General features: G+C 39.7%; 2 protein-coding genes across 2 annotated transcripts in view; both read right to left on the minus strand.

The window, feature by feature from the left end:
- Positions 1-5: 5 nt before the first annotated feature.
- Positions 6-7,453, minus strand: nxnl1 (nucleoredoxin like 1). Its single transcript, XM_047365082.1, has 4 exons — positions 7,237-7,453; positions 6,483-6,778; positions 3,821-3,910; positions 6-3,709 (listed from the first exon to the last, which is right to left on the minus strand). Exons 2-4 carry the CDS (start codon positions 6,716-6,718, stop codon positions 3,358-3,360), a joined length of 678 nt encoding a protein of 225 aa, XP_047221038.1. The 5' UTR covers positions 6,719-6,778; positions 7,237-7,453; the 3' UTR covers positions 6-3,357.
- A 150-nt stretch (positions 7,454-7,603) lies between these two features.
- Positions 7,604-13,771, minus strand: part of LOC124868184 (procollagen galactosyltransferase 1-like) — a 30,265-nt gene continuing 24,097 nt past the window's right edge. The window contains exon 13 of the mRNA XM_047365081.1: positions 7,604-8,829. Within this exon, the coding sequence (XP_047221037.1) occupies positions 8,428-8,829 (402 nt within the window). The 3' untranslated portion in view covers positions 7,604-8,427. The remainder of the gene's footprint in view (positions 8,830-13,771) is intronic.

Below are 13,771 nucleotides of genomic sequence, written 5' to 3' on the forward strand. Positions count from 1 at the left end.
GGTCCCGGATAAAGCGGAAGACGACGAGCACGAGTACACGTATCTGATAATCTCAAAGCGTTCCTCCAATCAGATTTTTAAAACGTTTATGCAACAAACACAAGTGTATGCCTGCACCTGTAGATTTTTGTGAACAAAATTTATGCAAGTGATCAAATAGATTATAAAATTGAACTATGGATTCTGGTAACAATTGCTTTAACATCTCAGTGCAGGGGACCATAACATTCTTCCGTCTTGTCTGCAGTTGAATTGGAAACATCAAACTTTAGTGGTTTCATGTCATGTTTAGGATTAGTAAGGGACTTATTTGATGGTGAACAAGAAGGAGAACTTACAGGGGGGATCACAGGATAAGCAGGACATGGAGCACGGACAAAGTAACGGAAGGAACCAGTAAAGAACAATGAAAACCAGAGTTCTTATAAACTGAGAGAGGAGTTGAAAAATGCATAGGAGTTTGAACTCTGTTGATATGTTTAAACAGCAGGTAAAGATGATTTCTGATTTCAGTGTATTTGATACCACAAATCAAAAACACACAAAGTCCTTTCTTAGCTTCACTGACGATTTACTTCACTTCTTTATTGGTTTTGTACAGTATTTTCATTTATTAGCTAATCTTTTGTTAGATTTCTTTATCATCTGTCTGTTAGTGCATCTGGGGTTGTTTTTGAATGTTCTCTGTAACTGAATAAATAAATGAACAAGGATGAACCCTGGGATTTCTGCAACATGACCTTCTCTTTCCGTTTTGTAGTTTACGAATATAAAGCCAGAGCACGGTAGAACCTTTTGCTCTAGATTTATGCAAAAGTTTTGTATTTATATATTACAAAGGAGCCTGAAAAATACTGAATGTTTAAATGAAAACCCTGTGCTCAGAAGCACTGATGGCATGTTTTACAGTAATGGGACACTCAGAAAGAAGGAAGAAAACCATGTTCCCTAGTTTTCCTTTGAGGGAAACGTTCCAAAAGGGATTCCTAAATGATCACACAAAGCATCATCAATGCAATATGCAAGTGACAGGAAGTGTGCAGAGACTAAACATAGACCTCAGTACATTGAAAGGAAATCAGTGATTATGTTGTTGAGCTAGTTTCCCCATTTTGATTCTTTGAATTACTCGATTCTTTGAATAGCTTTGATTGCTGCTTGTGCAGACCATAAAGTACAGCCAGGCTTCACAAACACTCAAAACAAAACAGTCACTAAAAACTATTTTAATCCTGCTGAATTATTTATTGGTTATCACATTGTGCACCACAAGCTTTGATCAGGTGGCAAACAACATGGAAAACTACATCTCCACAGAGCTGTGTTGTTGTTGAAAATTGAGAAATGGCTTTTAGTATTCCTCCTGGGTGTAAGAAAACAAGCCACAAGGATGAGACTGGTTGTGGCTCACACCAAACCTTTGCTTGCCTGTATACTTCACACATTAGACTGAGATGATAATAAACAAACACAGCAAAGAGAGGCAGCTTTCAGTTGTCCTTTAGGGAGATTATCCATATTGCACTGAATGTTGACATACGGGTTGTCTTGCAAAACTAGTCATAGACCTTGAATTCTTTCACATTTTGCAACATTACAACCGCAATCTTCAATGTCTCTTAATGTCGATTGGATGTGATGGAGCGAGACAAAGTGCATAAATGTTATGTGGAAGAAGGGTGCAACCTGATTTTTAAAATTTTGTTGCAAACAAAATAAAAAATTGTGGCATTTGTGTTCAGCTCCCTGAATCTGTACTCCATCTTTGCTCATCTTTGGGGTATGTTTCCACCGGCTTTGCACATCTGGTAGTGCGATGGTGGCGACAGTAGTAGGAGTTTGTCCTATAACCAGTGGGTTACCAGTTCAAACCCCTGCTTGGTCCATCTCAGTCATTGTGTCCTTGGGCAAGACACTTAACCCACCTTGCCTGCTGATGGTGGTCAGAGGGCTAAGTGGTGCCGATTGTATGGCAGCCTCACTTCAGTCTGCCCCAGTATGTGAATGTGTGCAAAAATGAGGTGGATGACTGATTGCAGTGTAAAGCTCTTTGGGGTCCTTGGACTTGATAAAGTGTAGGCTATTTTACATCTAGAGACTGGAAATTTGTCCTCTTTACAGAATAGTCAAGACTCAGCCTGATTGCTTGAAACCCAATGGTCAAATCTTGTCACAGATATTTAATTGGATTTAGGCCTGGGCTTTGACAGGGCTGTTCCAACACATGAACATGCCACCCTATAACAATGACTCTATGTGAAAATTAATTCTTGCCAGGTTTTCTGTTTCTGCTGAGCACAGCATAATGCTGCCACCGCCATGTTTTACAGTGGGGATGGTGTGTTCAGGAGGATGTGCCGTGTTTGCATGTAACATTTTGCATGTAGCCAAAATGTTAAATTTTTGTCTCATTTAAACCGAGCACCCTCTTCCACATTGATGCTGTGTCCTTTACATGGCTTGTACCAAACTTTAAATAGGACTTTAAACAATGTCTTTCTTCCTTGTGAAGTGCACAACTAATGGTTTTCCTATTGACAAATTCCTTCACCTGAGCTGTGGATCTCTGCAGCTCCTCCAGAGTTCCCATGGGCCTCTTGGTTGCTTTTGTGACTAATGTTCTTTTTGTCCACCCTTTTAGTGTAGAGCCATATCCTGGAAGGCTTGTATGTAGCCAACCATACTCTTTTTGTTTTCAGATGATAAATGGAGCAGAGCTCTCAGATGTTCAAAGCTTGGGATTTTTTTATAATCTAACCCTGCTTTAAATTACTGCTGTCTGCTATGTTTCTTGGTCTTCCAGATGCTTTTTATTCGCTAACGTTCTCTAAGAAACCATTATAAGGCCTTCACGGAACTGCTGTTTTTATACTTGGATCAAATTAAACACAGGTCAACCCTAATCAAGACATGCATGCCACACTTTTCAGACTATTTTTTTGTTTGACAAAAAAATGAAAACCATCCTTCACTTTTCTTCCAGTTCACAACTATGTGTTACTTTTAGTTAGGCTGTTTAAATACCAATAAAAATGCTTTTATGTTTGTGGCTGTAATGTCACCAAAATTGAAAAGCTTCAAGGGATGTGAATGCTTTAGTAGGACACTCTGTTTATGCACACTCACACTTGGCCCCAGAGATCATCACAACTCTTTTCTTCATTTAAGATAGAATTAAAATAAATCATCTGAAAATGCCAGAATTAAGCTTTTTTTTAATTCAGCCATAAAAACTAAATTCTTGCAAGAGCAATAATTAAAGTAGAAAAATAGCTTTCAATTTCTAATAGTAACAGCTTTGGGACAGATTTACAGCATTGTTTTTTCCAATTATGGTCTCCTTTACCACATTGGCCGTCATCCATCCTTGTCATCTCTTCCTCCTCCTGCTTCAACTTCTTCACCTTCATCACCACCTCCCCCCCATCCTCTGCGCTGTTTCTTCTTCTTCTTCTTTTTCTTCTCATCCTCCACCTTGTACTTAAGTCTTCTGACAGGGTCGCTAAAGCTGCGCATGGAATTGTTCTCAAAGTCCTCCTTCATGAGGAAGTTTCTGTCGATGAGCTCGGCTGCCTCGAGCCAGTTGCAGTAGCAGTCTGGACCCATCTGGATTATCTCCTCCACTGCATTGGGGATGAGAATGGAGCAGTCGGGACGCAGGACCACCACTGTGGGGACCTCCTTCACATTGAACATGGTCTCCAGCTCCCTGTGGGCAAACACACATTAGTAGAAGCGTAATGAATTCATGCACATAGGATTACATTGTCAATATTCACCAGAAGGTAGTACACTTTACTGTCTGGCTTGCTCCACACACCTCCTGTATGGATCCTCATATGCAAGGAACAGGGACTTCTTTGGGAGCTCCTTGAGGACGTTTTCAAGCTGTTCCTCCGATTGATCTAGACTGGGGGAATAAAAAGAAAAAAAGAAAATTGTTAGGGATTTTCCCAAATAACTTTTTCCATAAATTATATTTGGGTGTATTTCAATAAATTATCATCTCAATGAGAAGTTTAAGATTTTGACTAATTTAACTCAAAATTTGAAAACCATATTATTTAGATTCATTACACATAGAGTAATATATATTTGCTTTATTTTGTTAATTGAGAGGATTATGACCTATAATGAACTTGTAATGAAAACCCATAATTCAGTATCTAGAAAATTTGAATTTAATGTAAGACCAACAAATAAGCTTGAGTTGCTTTAATAGTACCCTTCAACTCGTTTACATTGTTGGGTCTGGTGTTTCTCATCTTCCTCTTGACGATACCCTATGGATTATTTATGGGGAAACATGAAGCGCTCCAAAATGTCCTGCTGCTGTATTTGGATTTGATAGAACAACACCAGCAGATGACATGGCATCCCAAATCATCACTGGTTGTGGAAACTTCCCAATGGACCTCAATCAACATGGATTCTGTGGTTCTCCGCTCTTCCTCCGGACTCTGGGACATTCATTCATTCATCTTCTATACCGCTTATTCCATAGTGGATCACCGGGAGCTGGTGCTTATCTCCAGCAGCTAAGAGCGAGAGGCGGAGTACACCCTGGACAGGTCGCCAGTCCATTGCAGGTACACAGAGACACAGAGTACAAATAACCATGCACACAAACAACCATTCACACCTACGGGAATTTAGAGAGACCAATTTACCTAAGTAGACCTTTCGTAGACTGTGAAGGATGCCAGAGTACCCGGTGAGAACCCATGAAGGGGGAGAACATACAAACTCCATGCAGAAAGACCCCCGGGCGGGAATCGAACCGAGGACCTTCTTGCCGCCCCACTCTGGGACAAAATGCAATATTTACTTCCATCTGTAATAGAGGACCTTGAACCACTGAGCAACACTTCGGTCATTTTTCTTTTTAGCTCAGGTAACACTCTAGCTGACGTCCACACCTTGTGAATCTCCTCGAAACTCTTTAATGGGCTTTGCTTCACAATCCTCTCAAGACTGAAATAATACCTGCTGCGTATGCACCTTTTTCTCGTTCTCGTACTCGTGCTCGTCGTCTTCCGCTTTATCCGGGACCGGGTCGTGGGGGCAGCAGACTCAGCAGAGACGCCCAGCAGACATCCCTCTCCCCAGACACCTCCTCCAGCTCCTCCGGGGGGAGCCCAAGGTGTTCCCAGGCCAGCCGAGAGACATAGTCCTTCCAGCGTGTCCTGGGCCGTCCCCTGGGTCTCCTCCCGGTGGGACATGCCTGGAACACCTCCCGAGGAAGGCGTCCAGGAGGCATCCGGTATAGATGCCCGAGCCACCTCAACTGGCTCCTCTCGATGTGGAGCACCTTTTTCTATCATACTTTTTCCTTCCACTCAACCTTCCATTAATATGCTTTGATATAGCATTCTGTGAGCAACTGGATTAAGCAATCACATTTTTTGGCTTCCTCTGTAGGGTGTCTCGATTACTGTTTGGTAGAGAACTGTAAAGTTAGTTCGCCATTAAGAAGTAAGACATAACTTAACAATTTGCTGTTAAAATACTTTTTTTTATTGGTCTTACGTTAATTTTCTGAGAAACTGAATTCGGGGTTTTCATTAGATGTAAGCCAGAATCAACAAAATTAACAAAAATAAACACTTTAAGCATTTCTGTTTGTAATTTTGTATATTTGAATGGGATAAATGAAATAAACTAACTTTGTGACTATCTTTTAATTTATTACAATGTGGATGTGGTTGATATGGTGTATAAATGGTTAAACATACCTGGAAAATGCTAGGCAAAACTACTGGCATGATTGTTTATAAAGTTAGAAATAAATACAAACACAATTCATTAAATATCCAGAAAAAAAGTGTGTTCACTGTGGTAAATTCAAAAAATAACTTAAAGACAAAATAGCCTTCAAAGTAAACTCTTAGGTTTGCAGAAAGTTTCAGTTATGATCCAGAGTATCACAGAGGTGGTGTTGTCTGAAGAGAAAATTTGACTGCTAAGGTCACTGGCCATCTTGGTATGAAGTTTTTGGTTGAACGGACTTGGTTTATTTAAAGGACATTGCAGACACACTAGAATTGTAAGTATTTCAAACTGACCAGTAAGGGGTCTTGACCTAAAACCTGCCACTGCAGAAACTACATGCAAACGCATTAGAGAAGACTTGGAGAAGACTGCAACAAAGATTACAAAGCTTCTCCAGCGACAAGTTGTTCAACAAGTTTGCTTGAAGTTTCTAATTTTGTGTATTTTTTTACTTCTTGGTAGCCCGTTTTTTGTCTAAAAGTGGACATAATTAAACATGTCTGACTGGACTGTTAGAATTATTGATAATTACAATAAGAGCTGTTAACGTGCCATAGGCTTTCTGCAGGTGCACACAATTTAAACAAAGTAAATGGCGTTTGGTTTACTGAAAAGATAGGGTGCAGAAAATCTAAGGAAGCAATCCCACTTTGCAAGCAAGAAACAAAGTTGGAGAAATGAGCAGTGTGCTGAACGTCTGTATGATGCACCTGATGTAGAGAAGAACCAGCTGAGCGGCACGCTCCACGTAGAACTCATCAGTCAGCTGTTTAAAGAAGTTGTGAAGCGTGGGAGCAAACTGCTGGCAGGTCTCAGATTCAGCAGAGGCAAAGAAGAGCATCAGGATCCGGTTCTGCAGACGCATGACAAGCTCATGTTCTGTGTCCAGCTCATCCTGGTCCTTGTTGTTCTTTACAAGAACGCGATCAACAAACAGGTCCACCATGATGAGCCGACACAGGGAGAGAAAGCGAAGGCAAGACCGGTAGAAAACCTGTTGGGTTTGCTGTTGTAAAAAATAAAGTGAAAAATAAGCTGCAGAATAAATACATTAAATTATCTTGGTTTGTAAAGTATTTAGCTGCTTAGAGTATTTAGCAACTTTAAAGTGGTGGTTTGGCTCAGATTATGACAGTTACAAGTTTGATGAGATATTTGTATACAAAAAAATTATTGTGTACTATACAAAAAAACAGATGGAAAGAATTTATTTCATTTTATTAACAGGAGGACAACATTTAGTGGTGAACCTAAAAGAAGTCTGAAACATTACAGATGATCAGTAATTAAGAAAACAGACTGTTTAATGTAAACAAAACTCAACAACTTCTCATTGGTGAAGACACTTTGTTTTAAATGTCAATTTCTATTTCCAGTAAGCTCTACTTAGGCCTACTAGGCATGTATTATTCACATATCTAATCTTGCTTGCTGGTAAATCAGATAATCCTCAGAGTTGCTTACCTATATTATCTCTCCTCAGGGCAGCAGATTCAACCCAGAACAACATTCAGATCTAAGTTTATTATTTTGAAACTCTCTCTTGATGCCACTTGAAGCAGGTCCCATTCTGTTAGTCACAATCACATTCTCCCTCTGACTCCACCTTGTTCGTCTTGGTGCCGCTAGCTCCTCTCTCTGTCTTGGCTTTCAGTCTTCATGGCTCCACCCCTCCTCAGTCTGGGTAAAGGAGGGTCGTAAGGACAAGGTGACCAGAGGAGCAGGGAACATGAAGTGCTCAAAGGGTTTTCAATGACTGAACCGTCTGAATACACAGGCAAAATGAAAGCAGGAACATATTTACTTATACTTAAAAAAGATTTTAATGAAGTGAGCTACAACAGGACCTTTATTGTTTAGGGACAAATACAGGAGCTTGGATAGGGACATTATGATCCATCCAAATAATACCGGCACATAATAAACATGAACCATAGGATGAACCATCAAATAATACTCGAAGGGTAACAAGGAATGGCTACAAATTAAAAACAAAGTGATATTCAATAAATTAGAATATTCATTCGAATAAAGCAATTTAGCAGATTAAAAGTACCTTTTGAAAATACCCATTATGCATTAAACATACGTTTCATTAGGCCCACATTTCTGTATTAAAAATGTTTTTATTGGTTTGATGCAATATTCTAGTCTTAAATGTTATGTTTTCAATAGCTGTAATCATCATAACTAACAGAAATAAAGTCTTGAAAACATCAGTCTTTGTGTAATTCTGTATAATGTGTTTCACTTAGTGAATTGAGTTACTGAAATAAATGAACTTTTCAATAATATTTAAATTGAATATGACTAGAAATAAATCCTTTATATTTAAAGTTTAACATCAGCAACAGCAAACTATGGGAGACACTTTCCATAGTTATCATCTCCACATACTGGATATAAACAATAGATTATTTAACATCCCACAGATATACTCTCCTATCTTCCTGCAGCAGATAGCTAAGCTATAGTGCTAACATTAACACTATAGCTTAACTATAGCTAGATTGTTAGCATAAGCGAGAAAATCTTTCTTAAAAAAGGGTTAGGTTACAGCTGCAACAACAGGTGTGGTTTGCTTTTAGATGAACAGCATTAGATTTAATACAGCAAAACAAGTAGGAGATATAAAAACAACAACAAAAAACCCTCTCATCTCCTTCGCCAAATTCCTTTATCTCCATTCTTCCTCTTCATGTCCAATGTTTCATCTTTTTCCTCCTCCTCCTCCTTTCCATCTTTTTCCTTTACCCATAATTTCCACCATCTCTTCTTCCTCTTGTCATCCTCGGTCTTGTACTTGAGCCTCCTCACAGGGTCGGTGACGCTCCGTAGATTAGGATCATCAAAGTCCTCATTGAGCATGAAGGTCCTCTCAACCAGCTCAGCGGACTCCTGCCAGTTGCGGAAGCAGTCAGTGCCGAGGTGAGAGATGTCCTGCACGGCATTCGGCGAGAGGATGGAGCCATCGGGACGCAGGACCACCACTGCAGGAATGTCCTTCACCTTAAACATGGCCTGCAGCTCCCTTAACGACATGGGAGAACACAAAACTTATGAAAACAGATTTATTTATTTTATCCATTCATCAGAAAAAAAAAAGTAACCTACTTTCTATATGGATCCTCAAATGCCAGAAATAAAGTCCTTTTGTGGAGCTCTTTGAGAACTTTTTCCTGCTGCTCCTCATATTTGTCCAAGCTGGAGAAAAAAAGAAGGAAATCATATGAGTGATTCATCAGTGGGACTGTGTTAAGGAAAAAGATACAAATAAGAGGCAAAGATGGGGACCTGATGTAGATGAGAGCGAGCAGTTTGGGATATTCGATGTGCGCTGGATCTTTCAGCTTCTTAAAAAATCTGTTAAGAACAGGCACAAACGTCTGGCATATCTCACATTCAGCTGAGGCAAAGAATAGCAACAGAATACGGTTCTCAAGGATCCCGATGATCTCACGCTCCGTGTTAAGCTCATCCTGATCCGAGTTGTTCTCCACAAGAACTCGGTTTAGGAACAGGTCCACCATGTTGGCAGGCAGAAATGGGAAAGCCCGCTGTGGAGATGGGAGGGTCATGGAGATCTTATACACTGCTATACAAATGTGGCAATGAACATTGCCACATTTGGTTACATTACAACTACAACTTTCAATGCATTTTTCTATGGATTTTATGTGACTGACCTACACAAAGCAGTGCTTAATTGTGAAGCAAAAAAATTATAGTTTTAATAATTTTTTACAAATAAAAATCAGAAATTTGGATTCAGCCCCCCTGGTCTTTAGATGTGTCTCTACCAGCTTTGCATAACTAGAAAGTGAGTTTATTTCCCTGTTCTTTGGAAACTAGCTCCAGCTCCATTGGTTTAAACAGAAAGTGTCTGTGAACATAATTTTCTTATCTAAAAGTCTTGGCATATATTCCTAATTGGACCTGTTTCTGGACTTTAACTGGGCCGCTCTAACACATGAAAATGCTTTGATCTAAACTATTTCATTGAAGCTCTTCCTGTATGTTGGGGGTTGTTGTACTGCTGACTACCACACTTGCATGCCACACTTTTCAGATTTCTATTTGTAAATTATGTGAAGCTTGTATATTTTTTATCCCACTTTATAGCTATTCCCTAACAGATTTGGTCCATCACATAAAGTTCTACTAAACACCGATATGATGAAAGCCAGCATAGCGGTGAAAATACATTTAAAAAGCACTGCAAATACAAAGTAGACATGTGTGTTCACTATCATGATTACTACAGCTTGGATCCATTTAGATTCACTAGTTCACTTAGAGGAAGCTTAAAGTTTGAGTTGAACTTTTAGGCATTTTTCTACATCTCTAAATAATGTTAAAAAATATTCACAAATTAAATTATGTTTGAAAAGAAAATCTAAAGCCAAAGGAACAGTAGAAAATGAACTTAAAAAAAAAAAAAAAAAGTTTAACAATGTGTTCAGGCCCATAAAACAGTGACAGCAGCCTGTAAGTAAACATTGCAGTTTAGCGTAAACAAAACATGATGTGGAGCTTAGTCAGGGGGGCTCCTACAAGAATTAGGAATAGTGTGGCATATGAAGAGATTAATAAAGATAAATGCATCTGGCAAGATAATCATATTGTCTGTGAACTGTTATTTATGACAAAATATCTGGATGTCAGCTCCTCGTTCAAACACACATCATTCTGAGTTTTCCTCCTTCAGAAGTATGCATTCCATACAAAGGTTTACTTTTGCCAGTTGATTCCAGAAGCTTCCCTTTCGGTTGTTCGTGATGTTCAGTTTTAGTTTTGGATTTCTGATTAAAACAGTGAATTTCATTGATGGATGTTGTTTCATTGTCATCTGAGGCCATCACAGGCCAGAAAGGGCCACTACTGGCCCTCAGGATGTGCTTTCCCCACATGGCTTACAATGGTTCTGCTCCTTGTCTCACTGGCTAATTGAGTTACCTATTAAAGTTAAGGCTGCAAACGTTTCTGTGGGTAAACATGTACAATTTATAATCAAAACAAAACTAATAACATAAATCTAATAAGAAGTAAAAAATCAGAAAAAGAAATAAAGATCAGACCCAAAAGAGCTTGATGTGTTTGATCCAGACTGTATTTCTGTTGCAGCGGCCGCTGCAGGGTGGGAATTGACAGCGATAACTGCACAAATTACATTTGGCTCTCTGGCACTGAGCTGTGCCAAATCCGTTAGAGACCACAGTTCTGGACTGAAGCATCCAGGACCGACGTGGGTAGAGTAATGTTAGAAATTTAGCGGCATCAAACCTCACCTGCTGCAGAATGAGGGTTTGCAGTAGGCCTAATTATACATTTGGGGAAGTAATTCCTCAAGTATTATTTGGTTCAGTTCTGTGGAAGCAGATCGATGGCGCCTGATCTACAGCTGCAACGGTGCTCCGTTTTGTCGGCTGCTAATTTAGTAGAGCATCAATCTCTGTGCAGCTAAATCTGTACAAATAACTCACCTCACCTTGAAACTCCTCACACTCCCACAAGAAACAAATCCACTGCTGTCCTTCCCTGTCAAACCATTTTGGTTTTCATTTGATCCGTTTTCCTCCTTTGAATCCTGTGAAGTTTATTTTAGTGACACCTTTCACTGCCTCTTTGCTCCTCTCTGTAATTTGTTCAGCTTGCATTCTGTGGTCCACCGAAGGAGATTAGAGATAGCTGGAGGTGTGGCAGCACAGTAATTGAGGGGTAGAGGTTGCTTTCCATTGTGTGTGTGTGTGTGTGTGTGTGTGTGTGTGTGTGTGTGTGTGTGTGTGTGTGTGTGTGCGTTTCTAAAACTCCAGCTCAACAGCAGAAATCGTATTACTTACAAAACGAAGAAGGGAGGGAAGGATGAAGGAGGAGGACAAATTGGATTGCAAAGCAGGACGGACATGCACAGTGGGGGAAGAAAGCCGGTGAGAAAATGCAAAAAGAAGTCAGATAGGTTTAAAACAAGCGTTGAGTGAGACCAATGACCCGTTTCAGCCTTCACAGTCGAAAGTGTCTCACATTGCACATTAAACCTTTAAAGCACAACACTGGATCTTTTGCGTCAGGAATCAGGGTGATTTAAAAAGCCAGCATGCGGCAAGGAGTTGAGGAAATGAGCCGAGAAAGTCGACAGTTTGTTGCTGGTTCTGGTGAACCCCGAGTTGCAGACTGGAAAACACGCTTACTGATCTACAGAAGCAAACAGTGTAAACACTCAGGTTAATCTGAGAGAGGAAGAGAGCTGAGGTAAATATAGAGGCGGGGAGAGCCAGAGATCTAATAGGATTACTCTGAGCCACAAACTTCACACGCACTTAAAACACTCCAGTGGTGAGATATACACAAACATACCTTTTGGACATTAACGTTTGAGTGCACACAATTGCATGCCAGAGCTCGTTAGCCGCCCTGAAGGCTCAGCTCCACTGCAAGAATGGTGCCAACGCATTTCTGCCTGTCTGCTCAGTTGGAAATATGACATTAAATTATGTGCCAGGAGAAATTTCTCATGTGTGCTGCGACCTGTTGGCTTTTCTTCAGCAGCTCAGTCAGATTGTCACTGTACGTGATGGAAGAGAAGGCAACATGTCAAGCACGTCTGGACACCTTAAAGCTGGGAATATTCTGGAATGAATCAAAGATGAACAGATTTTTAATACACAGACCAAAACATTATGGCCACTGAAAGGTCCAGAGAAAACCAGGGGATTTTCACACAATTATGTTTGGAAAATGACAAACATTTTCCAAAGAATTGGATGCTGCAGTAATTTGAAAAAGTATTCACACCTTTTATTTTTCTTCACAGTATGCCACATTACAAGCACGAACCTCAGTGTTTTTTATGACAGACCCGCACAACTTTATCCCACTTCATTTTTATGTGGAAGGAAGACGATAACTGATTTTGAAACATTTTAATGACTAAAGATCTGAAAAGTGTGGCTTACTAACAGGGTTTCTTCAAGTATTTGCCCCTTTTTTTAACTCCATCTTCCCATGAACTCTGACCAACTTCGCTGAAGAACATTATCCCGGCACGGCATGATGCTACCACCACCATGTTTCACTGTACAATGTTAATTTTCTATCAAAGAGTTTGCATATAGCCCAGAAACTTGAATAGTTGGTCTCATCCAACCAGAGAAGCGTCTTCCACATATTGCAAATTGCTAACAGGACCTCTTATGGCTTTTTTTTTTCTTGCCACCCATCCAAAATGACAGGAATGCTCAACTTATGACCTTTCAACAGCTTTTCCCACATGAGCTGTGGATCTCTACAGCTCCCCCATATTTACCATATCTGATTAATGCTCTTTTTTTTCCTGGCCTGTCAGTTTAGGTGGATAGCAATATTTGCAAAAAAAAAAAAAAAAATCTTTTTAAATCCACTTTACATTTAAGCACTGCTTTGTGTTAAGTCATCACATACAACCCAAATAGAATAAGCTGAAGTTTGTGGTTGTAACATCACCAAATGGGAAACCATTTGAGTAGGAGTACTTTTGCAGGGCACAGTAAGGCCTCTCAGATTACTAGAAATGAAATGAAACTTCCTGTCCCTGTTTGACTGCAGAGGATTTGTGTTAATATGGTTCCAAGGCCTTAAAATGGTTTACAATCCTTTCCACACAGATAGACGTTCAACTCTTCTTAAATATCTTTAGATTGGAGCATGATGTGTTGCTTTTGGACAACTTTTAGCATACTTCATGTCGTCAGACAGGCACTTTTTTCATATTGACGAATGTCTACTCCATAACTTACTATAATAATTATTAGATACATTCTGTTGGTGTTTAGAGCAGTCCATGATCAGTTGGGTTGGTTGAGCTCTGGTCCTTCATGTTTGCTTTCAGCAAACAGAGGCAGGAGTGCATTTTGCCACAAGTGCTTAGAAATATCCAAAGTAAGGATTAATATGGTGACTTCTGGTAAACTAAGAACATTTCATCAAGATAAAAATCTAAAGCACACTTTCAAAATGTTAGAAT

The sequence above is a fragment of the Girardinichthys multiradiatus genome, chromosome 5, assembly GCF_021462225.1.
Source record: "Girardinichthys multiradiatus isolate DD_20200921_A chromosome 5, DD_fGirMul_XY1, whole genome shotgun sequence".
Lineage (NCBI taxonomy): Eukaryota > Metazoa > Chordata > Actinopteri > Cyprinodontiformes > Goodeidae > Girardinichthys > Girardinichthys multiradiatus.